This window comes from Choristoneura fumiferana, chromosome 13, assembly GCF_025370935.1.
Source record: "Choristoneura fumiferana chromosome 13, NRCan_CFum_1, whole genome shotgun sequence".
Classification (NCBI taxonomy): Eukaryota; Metazoa; Arthropoda; class Insecta; order Lepidoptera; family Tortricidae; genus Choristoneura; species Choristoneura fumiferana.
The window spans coordinates 20741107-20759845 of NC_133484.1; the positions used below are offsets into that span (position 1 = coordinate 20741107).

Sequence of the window (18739 nt, forward strand, 5' to 3'; positions counted from 1 at the left end):
GCACAAATTAAATCAATAAAAAACTTGTATAGGTATGTTTTTAATATTGTGTTTGAATAATTAGACAACAGATGAAATGTCAGGCAGTATCGGCGGCATCGAGGGTCTAGGCGAGGGAGATGTCCTCGAGCTGCGCGATGAGGTCCATGTGGCGGAAGGAGTCGGGGGTGGCGGTGAAGGCGCGCAGCAGCTGGCGCCGCGCTGGCGCCGCGCGCGCGCCGTAGTACAGCTGGAACTGGTTGCACAGGCACAGCGCCTCGCGACCACTCACCACGTTCTGCAACCAATACAATACAACACCTACACCTGCTGACTCATTGCGAGTGCGACACAGATACATACATTATAGCCAAGTGGCCGTTATCTACTTACCTTGTCGTACTCGCCGCGCATCAACACTATGCCCTTGTCTCTCAACTCTGTGTAGTGAACCATTGTGAGACACTCAGGGGCATTCTCTTTGTGCACCTGTGAAAACAATTTTTTTCTCAATTTTAATTTAAGTAACATGAAATATAGGCTAATATAGCAGAATCAAAGACGATGAGTGCTGAACAAAACATGGTACATATTTAATTTCTACCATTAATTTAATTTAATTTAAGCGCCGAACCCATGGTTGTGTGTAAGAATAGTTAATATTGTTTTGGGTTTGCATTTTCTTATTTTGTATACTGATAAATTGTGTCAGTCTAGTCTAGAGTAACGTTTTATTCAACAAAGTCTAACCTGATATGCCAGTAATGGAGTGAAGTGCACTGTGTGGCCTAGGCTCTGGCACAGTATGAACTCATACCCCTGGGAGCGTGGGAGCGGGAATAGGAATGTGGGGTACTGCTTCATATTCTCCCACAGCCCTGTGTATACGTCCTGCTTGATGGTAGCTGCAATAACATCTTTATCCTTGTGGTACTCTTGCCAAATCGTCTCGATTTCTGCTACATCTTTATCTTTAATTAAATCAATTTTTAATATATCATTTAGTTTTTTATCTTCCACCACAGGTTTCTCTGGTAGAGCTTTTTTAGGATTGAGCACAGAAGAATATTGCCTGTAAATAAGGTAAAGTTAATTTACTTATAGGCAATGTGCTAGTATCTTGCTTGGTTGTGAGCATGCATGCAGTCGGATAGCTGACCTGGTGTCGACGTCGGCGGCGGGCGCGGCGGAGCGCGGCGGAGCGGCGGCGGCGGTGCGCGACGCGCGCGCGAGGAACTCCTCGGGGTCGGTCTGCTGCAGGCGAGCTATCCGATCTGCGTATTTCTCATAGTAAGGGTTGGTCTGAAGCTTCTCCAGAGCCTTCTCCATCTTGGCGGCAGACGTGACCACGCCGCGCGCTCCCGCCACCGACCTCGTTGCTAGCACCGATACGCGACGCAATATACGACCGATTTCCATCCCAGAATAAGCCGCCGTTTTGTTTTTGTCCCCTTTTTCGTGCCTGTTTTTTGCCGACCAACAGGCTCCCCTTCCCTTTATAAAGCGAACACGTGGGATTTGAAATACAACCAAAAATATAGTAGGACTTAATAAACAGATCAATTCTTAAATAATCGTCGCAATGGTTAGGTAATCTTCTTATATATTGTAGTAGTAGTAAAATTATTCATTCCTAGTTATACTGTTTGTCAGTGTCAGTGTCAGTGTTAGGCTACTACGAAACTCGAAATTCAAAGTTCGTGTCGTGCGGTCCCGCTGACACTTATACTATTTAATACGAGAGCGAGAGGGACGGCACGATACAAACTTCGAGTTTCAATTTTCGTAGTAGCCTTGCTGTGACGTCACTTTTTTTTTATTCATCCATCAAGGGTAGACAAAGGAAATAGCATCTATACCTACAGATATTTCTGTCGTTTAAAGGTGCGACCAAGTCGCTGCTTAAAAAACGGGGACGGTACGGAATCGCAGTGACGCATCGTATGCGCACCGTTTTTTTTGCATGCTTTCCACACTGCTGCTTAAAATACGCAAACGGTGCGGAATCGCAGTGACTTGCTGTAAACGTCACGACTTTTGTTCGGTAAACACAAGGTAAAAAACAAAAATTTGGTGGAGCCACTTTTCCTAAATTTGAATTGAAGGTAAAAACCTGACGGCACGTCAACCGTATTTGAAGCAGCGGTGTAGAGAGCATGCGATAAAAAGGTGCATACGGTGCGTCACTGCGATTCCATCCGTCACCGTTTTTTAAGCAGCGGTTTGGTCGCAGCTTTAAATATCATTCTTTATTTTATTTCTATCTAGTCAAGTCAGCTGCAAAGAGTTGCTGTTGACTACAAATAAATAATAAGCCTATTTATTCGTAGGCCCCAATAAGAAGGAGTGTATAGAAGTTTTAAGCCGGCTGCACATTGTAAGAAATTCCTGACAAAAATCTCATAATCAGTCACTTTGCAAAGCACTCCGAAGATAAGAGCTAGACTCGTGGGTTTGCTTCTCAGGTCCATTTATTTTCTAGTAAGTATTTCGGGATGGACTTCACTCACATTCCCTCTTTGTCTCTTTGTTAACTCCTCAAAAATCTTTCTGAACGTTTTCTGGTTTTTTGTATAAAAAGATTGTTTGTCATGTCTAATGTCAATTGTCATGTCAATGTCAAAGTCAAGCCAGCCCAGTGAGTGAGTGAGCCCAGGCAGCCGTATTGTACATATAAACCATTGTAAACCCAAACTAATAATCATAGGTTTCAGTAAAAAGAAAGTAATCTGAATTCATGGAAAATTTTTCAAAGGTTGAAAAAATCGGCGAAGGGACTTATGGAGTGGTGTATAAAGCAAAAGACCGTATAACTGGAAATGACATAGCTTTAAAAAAGATAAAGCTGGACAAGTAAGTTTTGGCGCGAAAATAGGTTCATGGTTTTTTATGAGTAGAAATGAGAACTGAAACATGTGAAAGATCTATTTATAGACGTGTAATACAGCCGGGATGTCGATGTTATTTTTAATAATATTGGTATTACTTATTTTTAGTCTCTTATATAAATAATTCATAATTAATGATAACTAACCTAAATGAATGAAAACCATGCATGAGGATATGTTTAATAAAAGCAGTTGTTTATTGGTATACTTGGTATCTGTGGAGCTACATCATAGGCTAGCTGAGATGTCTAACTTCGGTATAGGTACTTAATTTTTTTTAGCATTAGAAAAAGGGTAAACTATCTTGATGAGTCTCTTTATTGAAAAAACGTTGAAAAACGTTTTTAAAATATCAGTAACAATTACTTAATGATACCACAAGCATGTAAATGATCATATGTCCTTGCTAATTGTTACATATTTGCTGTGATTTATTTTTCAAAAGTGTTTTTCAATAAGAAGACATCAAGATCGTTTACCTTCTTTCTAATGCTAAAAAAACGAAGTATAGGTACAGTCCAAGAAGTGAATGGACTAATGCAGTCTCTAGTCTGAACTAAAGCTCTGATGTAACTGTAAACCTTTTCGGAGAGTTTCCTAGATTCACTTTCACTCACACATATCCTAAAGTTTAATTTGACTACTAAGAATTTGTTGCAGGCTAGTTGAGGAAGGCATGTAAATTCCATGCCTAAATTTGAAGGGAGGGTGCAGTCTGCCATAGACCTAGGGCAGCCAGTGTATTAAATCCACCCCTTCCCTGGCACCATAGCAACTTAACTCCTACTGGGTTACCTAAATTTTTCAAAAAATGTCAGTGATGGAAAGAAAGATTGGCAAAAAAGGGAGGGAGTTTTTATTTATGCTGATTGCTAGATGTTGTATCCATTAACATTTTAACCCATATTTCTCTAGCTTTCCAGTAGGGTTGACAATTATTTCTTGGCCTGATATGGTAAATTCCATCTCAAATATAGTACACTGAAAGAAAATATAGTACGAAAGATAATGTAGCTTGCTGCAACATTTTAATGAGTGGGAACCAATTTATACCATTAAATATTTATTATTGTTCTTTTTTTTTCTACTGTTTTTTCCGGGCATTGAATATGTGTAAATAAATGTATCTTTCTCTCATATTCAGACAGGTATCCACTGACCTATCAGCTGTTGATGGATTATTTTTGGATTATATTCCAGCCAGAACACCATCCATATTTCGTTGATAGTACCAAAAGTATAGTACAGTCAAGGAAATTGAAATTGAATCACGCACCAGGGTGGAACCTTTGTGCTACTAATGTCATGTTGACATCCCACACATCTGGCAAAGAAACTATAGTGAAAATGGTTATGAAAAGGATCCAGTCTGGTACGTGATTTAGTTTCCTCGACCATACACAGAGTTAAAATATTACTAATATATTAATAATACTATGCATAGTGTTGCCTAATGAAAAGTTGATTCAATGCTACTGTTAAATGATTCCCGTTGTTATTGTACTGTATCGTACTGTCGGCGGGCGGGCGGTGTGTAACGTGTGGTGTCGTGCGCAGCGAGCCGGAGGGCGTGCCGTCGACGGCGCTGCGCGAGATCTCGGTGCTGCGCGCGCTGCGGCACGCCGGCGTGGTGCGGCTGCTGGACGTGGTGGGGGCGGCGGGGGGGGAGGGCCGCTCGCTCTACCTCGTGTTCGAGTGCATGGCCATGGACCTCAAGCGGCTGATGGAGCTGAGCGGCGGCGCGCTGCGGCCGGCGCTGGCGCGCTCGTACGCGCGGCAGCTGGCGGCGGCGCTCGGCTACTGCCACGCGGCGCGCGTGCTGCACCGCGACCTCAAGCCGCAGAACCTGCTGGTGGACCGCGAGGGCCGCATCAAGCTGGCCGACTTCGGCCTCGCGCGCGCCATCGCGCTGCCCGTGCGCGCCTACACGCACGAGGTATGCCTCACACACACACACTCACCACTCACCACTCACACGCTACCTCCGATCTGTGACGACTTCTTCCGGGACCGACTTTAGTTCGGTACTTGCTATGTTTGATCTCGGGCTTTGCTCCGTTTTTTTGAAGCTGATTTTTGCTCGCACATATTTGCATATCGATATGTGTGGTCTCTAGAAATATTTTAGACATAACACCAGCAAAACGCTGTGCTCGCGCTGCCGAGCCTCGTCCGCACACTGCGGTGCGCTTTAGTGGCGCACTGGAGGCGGAGGCGAGCGCTGACGAAATGGACACGGACGTGGCGAATCAGATCTGGGAGATACCAAAATGACAGTCAAAAATGATTGGCGTTGATAGGCTGTTTGCTGAAATCTCTGAGTTAACAATTTTTTGGACCTTCTCTTGAATGCTAAGCCCGGGCACCTTTAGCGCCAGTAGGTATTTGGTCAAAAACAGACCGATTTGAACACAGGCTATCGTGTCGGCAGGTGGTGACGCTGTGGTACCGCGCGCCGGAGATCCTGCTGGGGGCCAAGTTCTACTCCACCGCCGTCGACGTCTGGAGCTTCGGCTGCATCTACGCGGAGATGGTCAGTACCCGCCCGCGCCCCGCGCCTGCGCCCCCCGCCCGCGCCCCCCGCCCCCCGCCTCGCGCCCCCCGCCCCGCGCGTGACGGGCGGTGTGCGGCCACACTGTGACGAGCTACCGCTACCGAAACGGGATTTCGAACGCAGTAGAGCCGCTACATACATTCGGAATTCCGATGCGTAATTCCGTAAATACATCACACAGATACGATTATTCAGGCCACCATACGGAATTCCGAATCGGGAAAAATCGGACGGAAAACTACTGTTGGTATGGATTTACTGGGTTCGGAAACGGAATTCCGAGTGTCTGTGGCGGCCCGTAAATACATACAAATCTATGAATCTACCACACAAACAGTAGTTTTCCGTCCGAAGTTTTCTCCGATTTGGAATTCCGCATGGTAGCCTGTGCGCACAGAATTAAAATAAACGTATGTGTGTGATGTTTTTACGGAATTACGAATCGGAACCGAGCGTATGTGGCCCTTAGAGCATTCCTGGCCCATCTCTGTTGGGAACGTAGCGTAAGGATGTTCATCTATTTGATATACTCAAGCAAGATGGGGTCACACTCTTTTCCGGCCCGGATAATACCGGGATGGAAATACCGACCCTGTTTTTCGTGTACACGCCCATAGAAGCTCCTGTCAAAGCTAGAAAAAATTTAGCGCCTAATTCGCTATTGGTCCATAGATAGTTTCAGATCAGTTCTGAGCGGTCTCGGATCGTTCAATCAATCAATCAATCATTTATTTATTTCTGAGAATATGGTACAATATAAGTTAGTAAAAAGTGTTAGTTCAAAGTAGTTCAGCATATTCTGCCGTCATCGGCGTAGAAATATTTTACAGTTTTATACCTCTACCATTACAATAAATGAATAAAAAAACATTATTAATAATAAAAACAGAAAGAAAGAAGGGAGGAAAAAAAATACATTATTTTGTTTATCGTCAGTCGGTCGTGGGCGTGTTCGCAGATGAGCGGGCGCACGCTGTTCCCGGGCGACAGCGAGATCGACCAGCTGTTCCGCGTGTTCCGCGCGCTGGGCACGCCGGGCGGCGCGCTGTGGGCGCGCGCGCGCCGTCTGCCGGACTTCCGCGCCGCCTTCCCGCGCTGGCCGCCGCGCCCGCCGCGCGCGCTGCTGCCGGACGCGTCACCCGCCGCCGGCGACCTGCTCGACAAGCTGCTGCGGCTCGACCCGGCCGAGCGGCTCTCCGCGCGCGCCGCCGCGCTCCACCCCGCGCTGCGCGACGCGCGCCTCACGCCGCCCGACCTGCCGCCCGCCGCCCCCGCCGCCGCCCCGCCACCGCCCCATTAGACTGATAGACTAATATTGTATTGCAATGGAGTTGAGACCGAAGTCGCGAGAAGGAGACGTTATTTGTAAGAGTATAAGATTAAAATTAAAATAAATATTTTTCATTGAATTGTGCAATACCTGTCTTGATGCTCTGACCGCCCTATGCGAATAGCGTCCCCGCCTCTGTCTAGTGGCGGCCCGGACTCACGAGTATACTCTGTTCCGACGGCAGTTGAAAGAACTAATCATGGACAACCATTCGCATGTATCTCTCGACGTCATTCTGAAATATGATACAAGTTTTATCGCACTTTGGAAGTTTGTACTAAATCAAATGATAAACGAGTGCATCAAACAAAATATATACTTCTTCAATGTTCGTTTTCTCGCCAGGCTTTGGAACAGAGCGTCAGACTGAACTCTGATTTTGACTCCTATGTCTTATTGTAATCCCTGGCTGCTAATTTATTGCCCCTCACTTCCAACCACATCAGAGTGAAACATATTAGGTTATATACCTACTGACTCGCTGTAGCCTACGACTCCGTCCGCCCTATCCCGCGGGAACTATGCAATTTTCCGAGATAAAACTATCCTATTTATGTTCTTCGTCGGGACTCAACTATCTGTATTCATACCTACCTACCGAATTTAATCCAAAATGGTTCAGCGGTTTAGACGTGATGTGATAATAAAACAGACTTACAAACTTTCGCATTTCTATTATGAAGTAGTTAGTGGGATGTCAGGTTTGGAACGGTGCGCTGGTGAATCGTGTTCGTGTTTCATGCTAATAGAGAAACTAATGTTCCCTGGTCAAAGAAGGTACAGAACCACTGGTTTAAACGGACGAGCTGCAGAGGGCCTAGTAGGTACCTACTCCTAAGTTCGAAAATCGAAGCTCGTATCGTACGTAACGTCCCTCTCGCTCTCGTATTAAATAGCCCTGCTAGCACTCCACTGTAGGGTTGTCATTTTCTTCCTCGACGTTATATCTAACGTCCATAGCTCCATCGAGCTAGACTGAAATTTAAAAAATACTGATCAAAATATGCGCTCCCTGTTAGCCGTGCCTGCGGCTCGCACCGTGTCGCACAGGCACTCGCCGCTGCCGCGCGCTCTGGCGCTGCTGAATGCGCTGCTGGAGTCCACTCCGGAGTGCGACTTGCTGGCTGGGCGTTGGGCTGCTGTGTCTCGACACTTATTAATGTTCTGCGAGATGATGGATGACAGGAAAACTAGTGTTCCTATGTAAAGTTTCTCACTGTACTTTAGTTTAAGATGTGATTTGTGTAGTTTCACAGTGTATTGGTCAATACTGTAATGCTGTGAAATGTACTTTTTAATAAATAAATAAATAAATCTGCTATTAATTTTTCAAGAGCATAGTGGTATGCTGGATATCCTGGCTGCAGCATCAGCTCATCGTGTTGCCTCCATTCCATTCCATTGTATGTAGAATCAAATACTGATCAAAACGAATTCAAACACGATATATCGGAAAACGCTTATTATCGAGTTTTAGCCCGAACAAAGCTCGGTCGCCCAGGTACCTACCCATTATGCGCCTAAGATTCCTATTGCAGCAAATAAAGGAGCTGATCTGGAAACGGCTGAATCTATTTTGATAAAACATGTCTCTTAGACCATTGCTAGAAAACCTGCTTTCAAATCGGTTCACCCGTATAAGAGCTAGGTGCCACAGACAGACACACATAGCGATCAAACTTATGCAAAAATCCTTTCACCTATGTTTCACCACCTTTCCTTCCTTGTCAGTTTTGTAAAACTGTTATATTCATAAGAGATTTAACTCGCTGGAAAGGAAACAAATTGTCTATCGCCCAAAAAGCAGTGAACAACCCGAGAGAACCATAAACCGAAATAGTGAAACAAAGTTGTTTGCCGCCATTTTTTGATCAACGGCCAATGTCATTTGAATGTTCGTTTTCTTTTTTTTTCTCGTTCGTTCTAGAGAGCCTACTCCGAAATTCGAAAATCGTGGTTCATATCGTACCATCCCTCTCACTCGTATTAAATACTTAAGTGTCAGAGGGATGGAAAGACACGAACTTCGATTTTCGAATTTCGTAGTAGCCCCGTAGTTCGGGGCAAAGATAATGTAACGCTAATGTTAAGGACCATAATCGCCTCGCCATCAGTTGTTGTTGTTTCTTTAAAAAAATATGGCTCTGTCCGTCGGAGGACAATTTTGCCAGTGTCTCGTAGTTTTTGCCGTTGTACGGTAAAAAAATTCTAGAAAACGAAATATGAGAGGTAATGGTGGATGAACGATCTCGCCATCAGTTATATTTACTATTATTTTTATTTTAACGTCTATTTTATGTCCATGTCAATTCAATAAAACTTCGTCGGTGTTTTTTTTTAATGTTTGTTTCTAGTTTGTTTACTTCAAGCTGTTAGAGACACTGGTAAAAACGTTGTTGTACTAACTTTTTTTTAGATTGACCGTAAAGTTTACGGCGTAAACTATGCATCTCGCCAAGATCTCGCCTTGTTTTCTGATATGTATGCTATGAATGCTAACAATGATATTTTTCACGCACATTTTGAAAAAAATATTCATTTTTAGCAACCAAGTAGCAACATTTCTTTGATATTTTTTGGTCGATGTTGTACAATGCCGGCCGGATCACGAATATCTCAAACACATTAAGTGACACTGACAGTTGATGCGGCCCAAGTAAATAACCTAAAAACACTACATGATTGATAACAATATATCTATCTAGTCTGTTATAAATAAATAGCAGATTGTTGAGTTTGAAAGCAAATTAACATTGAACTCATTGATTACAGTATTCATTAACCTGGAACGGTCTGACGTTATTAGCTAAACGACGTGTTTTGTTAATTAAACATACAGTGTTGGAGGATCTTACTGTTGAAGCAGAATGTCTATTGAAATAGAATCCGCAGAGTAAGTTGTTGTTAAGTTGTTGTTTAAATGATAGTAATAGACTTGTTTATCTTGGAAATATCGTGTTACGTGTTACGAATAAAGCGTTGTTTGGTCTGAGGACTGAGGGCGATGCCGCGATGGTATCAAGTGTGTCTGTGTTTGTTGCAGCGTGATCCGGCTGATCCAGCAGTACCTGAAGGAGTCCAACCTGACGCGCACGCTGCAGACGCTGCAGGTAACGACCCCCCCGTTGTGTTTTATTAGTGATTAGCTTGTGCCCGCCCGCGACTTCGCCCGCGTGGAATTTGGTTATCACTCTCAAATCGCTTCAAAAATGACACTTACATGCTAACTTTGGACCCCTGTTAAACCCCTTTAGAGGTCGAATTTCGAAAAATCCCTTCTTAGTAGATCTCAATGATCCTTAAGAAATGCGTCTGCCAAATTTCAAGTTTCTGGCTCCAGTAGGTAGTTCCGGCTGGGCAATGATGAATCAGTCACTAACTAACTACTACTAACTAACTAACTAACTTGGCTCAGGGACCCAAAGAGGGTCTTGGCCTCCGAAACGAGAGCACGCCATCTGTCCCGATCGTGCGCAGCCTCTTGCCAGTCGTCGACTTGGAGACGTCGCAGATCCGCCTGGACACTGTCCTCCCAGCGGTACCTGGGTCGCCCAACCGGGCGGCGACCAGCCGGTCGTCCCACGTACGCTCTTTTGGCAGCCCGATCCTCTCCCATTCGTAGCAGGTGGCCGAACCAGCGAAGTCTGTGTGATTTTGTTACGCCGATGATGTTGGGTTCAGCCACCAGCTCCTGGATCTCTCTGTTTTTACGGATCCTCCAAGTGCCGTCGTCTCTCTTGACAGGTCCCAGGATCTTACGCAAGACCTTCCTTTCCGCTACAAGGAGTTGACATTCCTCTTTTTGTGTTAGTGTCCAGGCCTCACAGCCATACATAAGGACAGGTCTTATGACAGTTTTATAGATCCTTAACTTTGTATTCCTGCTGAGAAGCCTGGACACCAACACCTTGTGGAGGGCTGCACTGCAGCGCAGGGCTGCATGAATCAGTCGGGACTAACAATTTTACATGAGTAATAGATTACTAGTGAGGTGTTGTTATTAAGAGTGCTAAGTAAAATAATTAGTGTTAAGTAATAAAAAAATTACAATTACATTCATCTGAGGCCTGCTTAAGAGATTCACTACTTTTTATAAATCAATTAATATTTCATTTCTGTTTGTACATTATTTTATTCTATTTCTCGAATGACAAGTCATAATTCTGTGAGACAGGAATACTTGCTAGCAGCAAGCGTTTGGACGACGTTGTAACGGAGGATGGATTGTTAAGTGAGTGATGTGTGCAGGAGGAGACGGGCGTGTCTCTGAACACGGTGGAGAGCGTGGACGGGTTCTGCGCGGACATCAATGCGGGCCACTGGGACCTCGTGCTGGGCGCCGTCGCCGCGCTCAAGCTGCCCGAGCGGAAACTGGTCGACCTCTACGAGCAGGTCATCCTCGAGCTGATCGAGCTGCGCGAGCTGGCAGCGGCGCGCTCGCTGCTGCGCGCCTCGCACCCCGCCAGGCTCATGAAGCAGCACCACACCGACCGTTACATACACCTGGGTCAGTGCCCTCTGCCTCACAGCCGCGCGCCTCGCACCCCGCCAGGCTCATGTGACGCCGTTTCCGTCTGTTTACAGAGAACTTGCTGTCGCGGTCGTACTTCGACCCGCGCGAGGCGTACGGCGCCGGCGGCGGCAAGGAGCGGCGGCGCGCGGCCGTGGCGGCGGCGCTGGCGGGCGAGGTGTCCGTGGTGCCGTCCTCGCGGCTGCTGGCGCTGCTCGGGCAGGCCCTCAAGTGGCAGCAGCACCAGGGCCTGCTGCCGCCGGGCACCACCATCGATCTGTTCCGCGGGAAGGCCGCCATCCGCGACGAGGAGGACGACCGCTGCCCGCAGCAGCTGTACAAGACGATCCGCTTCGGCCAGAAGTCGCACGTGGAGTGCGCGCGCTTCTCGCCGGACGGGCAGTACCTGGTGACCGGGTCCGTGGACGGGCTGGTCGAGGTCTGGAACTTCACCACGGGCAAGATCCGCAAGGACCTGCGCTACCAGGCCGCCGAGGAGTACATGGCCATGGAGGCGGCCGTGCTCAGCCTGGCCTTCGCGCGCGACTCGGACACGCTGGCCGCCGGCGCCAACGACGGGCGCGTGCGCGTGTGGCGCGTGGCCACGGGCGCCGTGCAGCGCCGCCTGGACCGCGCGCACGCCAAGGGCGTCACCTCGCTGGCCTTCAGCCGCGACGGCGCGCAGCTGCTCTCGGCCTCCTTCGACCGCACGGTGCGGCTGCACGGGCTGCGCTCGGGCCGGCTGCTGCGCGAGTTCCGCGGCCACGCCTCCTTCGTGAACGAGGCCCTGTTCGCGCCCGACGGCCACGCCGTGCTCTCGGGCTCCAGCGACGGCACCGTCAAGGTGTGGGCGCTGCGCTCCGGCGAGTGCACGGCCACCCTGCGGCCGCTGGGCGCGGCGGGCGGCGCGGCGGGCGGCGCGGGGGGCGGCGCGGGGGCGCGGGGGCGAGCCGCCCGTCAACACGCTGCTGCTGGCGCCCAACAACCCGGAGCACTTCGTGGTCTGCAACCGCACCAACACGGTGGTCATCATGAACGCGCAGGGCCAGACGGTGCGCTCGTTCTCGTCGGGGCGGCGCGAGCGCGAGGGCGGCGCCCTCACCGCCGCCGCGCTCTCCCCGCGCGGCCGCCTCGTCTACTGCGCCGGCGAGGACCTCGTGCTCTACGCCTTCTGCGCCAACACCGGCAAGCTCGAGCGGACCATCAACGTGAGTACGCGCACACGCGCACACATTATGTTAAACGACGCGGAAACGATAACTGATCTCACTCGATTATTTCTAATCTATACAAGATATCTAAAAACTGGTTACTGATCCTGAAAGTGCTTCATGAGCTCTACCAGGCGGTATCAATAATAAGTTACAGAATAAACTTCATTTTCATCATATTCAAGAATAAATTTCAACTTGTATTCATACTCGTATTCAATTATTCATTCATTTATTTATTTTTGCATTACGATGAGCATAAGTTGCTTAGCAACTGTGTTAAAGTAATTGGAATTCAACCCGTGAAATACTAGTTATTGAGTACTCGTAGTAACTGATGGTCAACTGTGGTCTTCATCAACAGTTCCACTTCACCCAATTATGATTTTAAAAAGCAAATGCACGAGTTACTACTAAATATATCCAAATTACCATAGGACACCTACAATAATTTATTTATTTATTTATTTAATAATTGAAGAGTTCCCTCGATTTCCTTAGGATCCAATCATCAGATCCTGATTCGGTGGTTATGGGACCTAATTGAAGGTATTCTTATAAAACGAAAAAAAAAATCGAATCGTTTCACAAATGACGGAGTTCTGAGGTAAAAAACATAAGTAAAAAATAATAATAATAATGATGATGATAAAAAAAAGATACAACCGGAAAATACTCCTTTTCTTGAAGTCGGTTAAAAATATTTTGAACATGAAACTACCGTGAGACTCACTCATATTAATATCGGTTAAAAATAGTTTAACCTATGAGTTTGTAATCTAATAGAAAAATAATTTTATTTATAATATGACTAGCTTTTGCCCGCTGCTCCGCCCGCGTGGTATTCGGTTATCGCGCGCTGTTCCCTCGGGAACTGTGCATTTTTCCGGGATCAAAAGTAGCCTATGTCACTCTCGGGCCCATAAAAAAAATCACGTCGATCCGTCGCTCCGTTACGGCGTGAAAGACGGACAAACACACAAACACACTTTCGCATTTATAATATTAGTATGAATTCACATATTGCTCACGATTTTTAATCACAATCGCTGTAAAGGCATTTTAGAATTAAATAAATGAGTATGAGCATGAACAGTAGTTGGATTGTATTGTATTGCTAATGTCAACTCCGTGGACCGTGGCTCGCAACGTAACGTCTACGTCTCGCCGTGCGATGAGAACTCCGAATACTCCGATGCCTAAGATCACTTATCGTGTCCGCCCTGGGGCCCCTGGAGCCCCTGGAGCCCCTGGAGCCCCGGGATGTCGCCTACATTCAACATAAAACGAAGTTTACAAGTTCATGAGAAGTGAAAAACAAATATTAGAAAATCTCTTTCTTTATGGTTTAAATAAAATCTGATTTTTAGATTAAAAGAAAATGTTTATTATATCAGAATTAATTACATTGACGTAGCTTTAAACTGGCACGCCGGCCTGTGGCTGGTTGCTGGTGCCCCCCCCCCCTGAGCGCTCCCTGTGTCCGCAGATCCACGAGAAGGCGGTGATCGGCATGACACACCACCCGCACCAGAACCTGCTGGCCACGTACAGCGAGGACGGCCTGCTCAAGCTGTGGAAGCCCTGAGCACCCGGCCCGCACGGGGCGCCCGGCCCGCACGGGGCGCCGGCGGCGGGGCCCCTGACACCGACTGATTGTTCAATTCGCGTACTTTATAAATATTGTCATATAATCAAAGAGTTACGTAGACGATTTTGTACCTACCCCTTTATCAAGAGTTACGGAATTTCAATTACAAGTATTTCAGTATGAGAAAACACTCGTAATTAAAGTTTCGCATATTTGGAAAACCAGAGTCCGGGTCTGTTGCATAATGCGCACTCCTAGATCTAAAGTATATTATTATCACCTCAAAATAAAACCCCGTGTTACGAGTAATTAAGACTTCAGTCCGTTTACTGTAAGGTCTAAATTAAAATTGTAGACTATTTAAGTTGATATACTCTCGATGTAGGAGTGCAAAAGGTACGATTGATCCGAACCGTTTGGTCAGGCCGGCTCGAGGGCTCGAGGGCTCGAGGGCTCGACTGAACACCTCTCTGTGGCTTGTCATTGGAATTCTTCAAGAGAGTTCCCTGCGCTCCTGACGTCGCGCGCCGTACACTGCTGCGAACCCGACCAGTGGGTGAAAACTATTAAATAATCCTGTAATATTTACGACGAGGCTGTTCAGTCAAACCGACCGAACCACCTGCTGAAATGTTTCAGATTAATTTAAGACACCTGGTAGGGTTCAGTCAAGGACATAATTATATTATGTACGTTACAAAGACGTCAAAAATATCTATGTCGGCGGCCGATCGTAAAATCCGCCAGACCACAAAATTATTATTATTATTATTATTATTATATAAATTATCAGGCAGGCAGTTGCAAGCAACTGATAGGTGCCTGTATCTAGCTGTTCCTTGGTTAAGTATTCTTTGTACTATTAATGTGTTGGTCGAGCCGGTTCTTAAATTGGTTCACATTCAGTGCTGAGACTACATGTTCTGGTAGTTTGTTCCATGTCTTGACCACTCTGTTACACAAGAAATGTTTACGAGGATTGTTGTGCGATCGTTCAGTAGATAGCTTAAATTGGTGGCCGCGCAGACGTGTGTTGTTACTAAGATTAAACAAGTCATGGAACTCCTGCAGGTCGTAATACCCGGTAAGGATTTTGTAGGTCTCTATTAAATCGCCACGCTGTCTGCGTTCCTTTAAAGTTGTAAGCTTTAGCATCTGCAGTCTTTCCTCATATGACTTGTTCCTTAATTGTCTCGGTATTTTGGTGAAACTGCGTTGAACATTCTCGAGCAGTTCAATGTCTTTGATAAAATAGGGACTCCAGACTTGAAAAGCGTACTCCAAATTTGGTCTAACATATAATTTGTATATGCTGAGTATCATTTTTGGTGTCAAAACTCCGAAGGCTTTCCTAATGAGGTAGATTAGGGATTTAGATTTTTTAGTGATCCCTGTTATGTGCGCTTCCCATTTAAGGTCCTCCGTTACCTTGACTCCCAAATCTGTTTGCACTTTGACTTGCTTAAGTTCGGTTTCTTCTAAATTATATGTTAAATGCGGATTTAGGTTCCCTATCTGTAATACAGTGCACTTCTCACTATTTAGGTTAATGAGCCATTTCTTTGACCAGTCAGCTATTGTGTTTAAATCATCTTGAAGTTGGTCGAACTCAAATAGTGGATTTGCGAATATCTTTGTGTCGTCAGCAAATGTGCTGATGCTGCAGTGCAAAGAACAAGGCAAGTCGAATGTGTAGATTATGTACAGCACAGGTCCAAGTACGGAGCCTTGCGGCACGCCACTGAGTATCGCTCGCTCCTCCGACAGTGTCTCGCCAATTCTTACACGAAACGTTCTGTGCCGCAGAAATGCCTCGATCCAGTTGAGAAGTTTTCCTCGTATTCCAACGAATTCCAGTTTTTGTAGTAGTCTTGTAGTAGGAACCTTATCAAAGGCCTTCTCGTAATCGAGGTAAATGACATCAACTGGTTCTCTCTCATTAAAGCTTCTTGTCCAAGACGAAAGACACGAAAGCAAGTTGGACACTGTTGAGCGGCGTGGACAAAAACCATGTTGGTGGTCACCTATTACTCTGTGCTGGGTGAAGAAGTTTCTAATATGTTTAACTATCACCTTTTCCATTACTTTGCAAATTACACTAGTAAGGCTGATAGGTCTATAGTTTGAGGGATCCAGCTTATTTCCTTTTTTGAATACAGGTGTTACTGTTGCGGTTTTCCATTGCATTGGTAAGGTTCCAGTATCATAGGACTTCTGCATTATTATAGCCAATGAATTCGCTATGCTGTCACACCTTTGGAGTAATACTACAGGAATATTGTCTGGTCCTGGTGAAGAATCAGTTCTCATTTCTTTGATAGCTTGTCGAATTTTTTCCGGTGTAAAAACAATGTCTGTAATAGAGTCATACACTCTGAGAGATGGGTCCAAAGAAGGTAATTGACCATGTGGTTCTTTTTGAAAGACACTTGCGAATTGATCTGCAAACGCTTCTGCGATTTCAAGGGGTTGTGTTACTGTTTCTCCTTCCTTGTTACGGAGTATTGTTGGTACGCTAACCTTTGAGGTGACTTGTTGTCTTAAATACGAGAAGAATTTTTTTGGTCCAGTTTGCAGTAAGTTTGTCTCATAAGAAGTGCGTGAAGACCTGCATAGGTTTATTAATTGGTTGTTGATTCTCCTATATTCTTTATAAATATCATCTAATCCGGTCAATGTATATCTGTTCCACAGCGCTAGTTTTTTCTTTATTAATTTTTTTATGTCTTTAGATAGCCAGGGTTTATTTGACTGACAGGGCATCTGCGGTTTGGTCTGGGGAACATATTGCTCAATTGCAGCTGTAAGTGCATTAAAAAAAACTTTGAAACTGAGTATCGGCACATTGTTCATCCTGTGTCGTATGACCTAAGGTGGATCGCAATTTATCATTAATTCTCTCGTAATCAGCCTTTTTAAAGTTGTATCTAGGCGATGTTGTTTTATTTGGTTTTTGCACTTGAACTTGTATAGTTGCAAGTAAGCAAGTGTGGTCACTTTTTCCAATAGGCGCTAGGTGGTCTATATCAGCTATCAGAGCGTCATCATTGGTTAGAATTAAGTCCAGGTAAGAAGGTCGATTTCCTTGACGATATCTAGTGTGTTTGTGCACTAATTGTTCAAGGTTACTGTTTCTGTACCACTGTACAAAGTTGTCTTCTCTCGGTGTTACATATCCGGTATCTTCAAGCGGCCATTTGACTCCCCCAAAATTAAAGTCTCCCATTATAACAGTCGTGTTAAACTCAGAAGCATCATTAAGTTGCTTAAGCAAGATATTATCTTGGTCCAGTGTGGAGTCGTGTCCTCTGTAAAGTCCACATAAAAGGAACTTACTGTTTCCGACTTGTATGTCTAACCACAGACATTCAGACGCAGCATGTTTGGTATTATAGGTTGTGTTTATTTTAGCACAAACTGTATTAATCGCTGCATATATGGCCACTCCGCCACTGCGTTTCCCAATACGGTCTTCTCTGTATACGTCGTAGCCTGGTATTTTTATCATTGAGTTGGGAATGCTAGGTTTTAGCCATGTTTCGGTAACTATGATTAAAGTTGGTTTAAGGGAGTTTACTCTGGCAATAAAAAGATCCAGCTTGGAAGTGACAGATTGTATGTTGGTGTAAAGCAGAGTTAATGTATGGATCGTGGGCAGTATTTCCTTAGTCAGAGCATGTGTGTTGTGTTGAGCTGGCGATGATAATGATATAGTAAATTCCTAGCATATCATGAAACGCCGCCATATCGGTTCTGGCACTTCGCCGGCCGCTGCCGCGGCACGCTCGCTTCCCTCGCTCGGCTCGTGTGTTGTGGTCACAATTCATACTAACCACTCCTCGCTTCGCTCGTCGTACCTAAATTTTTCTTTTTTTCGGCATATCACGATGTGCCTGGTATAGAAATATCGACGAATGCGTTGCTCTAATGGATCTGCCGTATTGTTTTTCAGGCTCATCGTGATATGCCTGGCCAACTTTTAAGCATAACATGAAATGGCGCCATTTCACGATATGCCTAGGAATTTCGTGATCTGGCGGATTGTACGATCGGCCGCCGACATCTATACCTACACCTTTATGCCCCTAACCATAAGGTCGATGTATACATAATTATATTTGACGCCATGGCGGTATAGATTAGATATTATATACGCTCGACTGTACAGGCACACGCTGCGATTTTTTTTTGTGGCACTTGTTGCATAATTTCCATAGAAATCAATTCAATTCAATTCTTGAAAGTATAGCTCCCTCGATACTATCGATGATTCCGCCAATGTCGAGGTTGGAAAAGACACTCAGTTTAGCCGTTGTTCGGTAGATTCAGTGTGCGGTGACCATAGAAATCATTTGTAACCTGAATTTAGGTGCCAAAATGCAAATTGACAGACAGACAGATAAAGCAGTCGTGGGGTCAGAATTAACCCAACTGTAAAACGTTACTCACTGCACCTTTGCGTTGTTATAGTCAATCAAAGATAATTCAATACAGATCAAAACCAGTAGTTTGTGACGAATTGTATATAGCAATACCACGATTTGTACTTTATTGGGCCCAAGTTTGTTTGATACTGCGTCCGCAGTCCGCAGTCCGCAGTCCGCAGGACGAGCACGAGCAGGGTTCAACGTCGACGGAGCCGGAGCCGGCGCTGGCGCTGGCTGTTGCCTGTTGGC

At 45.6% G+C, this 18739-nt stretch overlaps 3 protein-coding genes across 4 annotated transcripts; 2 read left to right on the plus strand and 1 right to left on the minus strand.

The window, feature by feature from the left end:
* Positions 1–20: 20 nt before the first annotated feature.
* LOC141434310 (ATP synthase mitochondrial F1 complex assembly factor 1) lies at positions 21–1627 on the minus strand. Its single transcript, XM_074096717.1, has 4 exons — positions 1139–1627; positions 730–1051; positions 373–468; positions 21–277 (listed from the first exon to the last, which is right to left on the minus strand). Exons 1-4 carry the CDS (start codon positions 1396–1398, stop codon positions 107–109), a joined length of 849 nt encoding a protein of 282 aa, XP_073952818.1. The 5' UTR covers positions 1399–1627; the 3' UTR covers positions 21–106.
* Positions 1628–2579: 952 nt separating this feature from the next.
* Positions 2580–6721, plus strand: LOC141434544 (cyclin-dependent kinase 2-like). Its single transcript, XM_074096966.1, has 4 exons — positions 2580–2832; positions 4425–4803; positions 5299–5400; positions 6380–6721. Exons 1-4 carry the CDS (start codon positions 2717–2719, stop codon positions 6719–6721), a joined length of 939 nt encoding a protein of 312 aa, XP_073953067.1. The 5' UTR covers positions 2580–2716.
* A 2647-nt stretch (positions 6722–9368) lies between these two features.
* On the plus strand, positions 9369–14815 carry Smu1 (Smu1 spliceosomal factor). 2 transcript variants are annotated; one of them, XM_074096719.1, is made up of 6 exons: positions 9369–9644; positions 9795–9861; positions 11000–11258; positions 11336–12171; positions 12212–12469; positions 13962–14815. In XM_074096719.1, exons 1-6 carry the CDS (start codon positions 9619–9621, stop codon positions 14058–14060), a joined length of 1545 nt encoding a protein of 514 aa, XP_073952820.1. In that variant the 5' UTR covers positions 9369–9618; the 3' UTR covers positions 14061–14815. The 2 variants fall into 2 exon arrangements, with proteins under 2 accessions (XP_073952820.1, XP_073952819.1); XM_074096718.1 differs by having other exon boundaries at positions 11336–12469.
* Positions 14816–18739: the final 3924 nt, after the last annotated feature.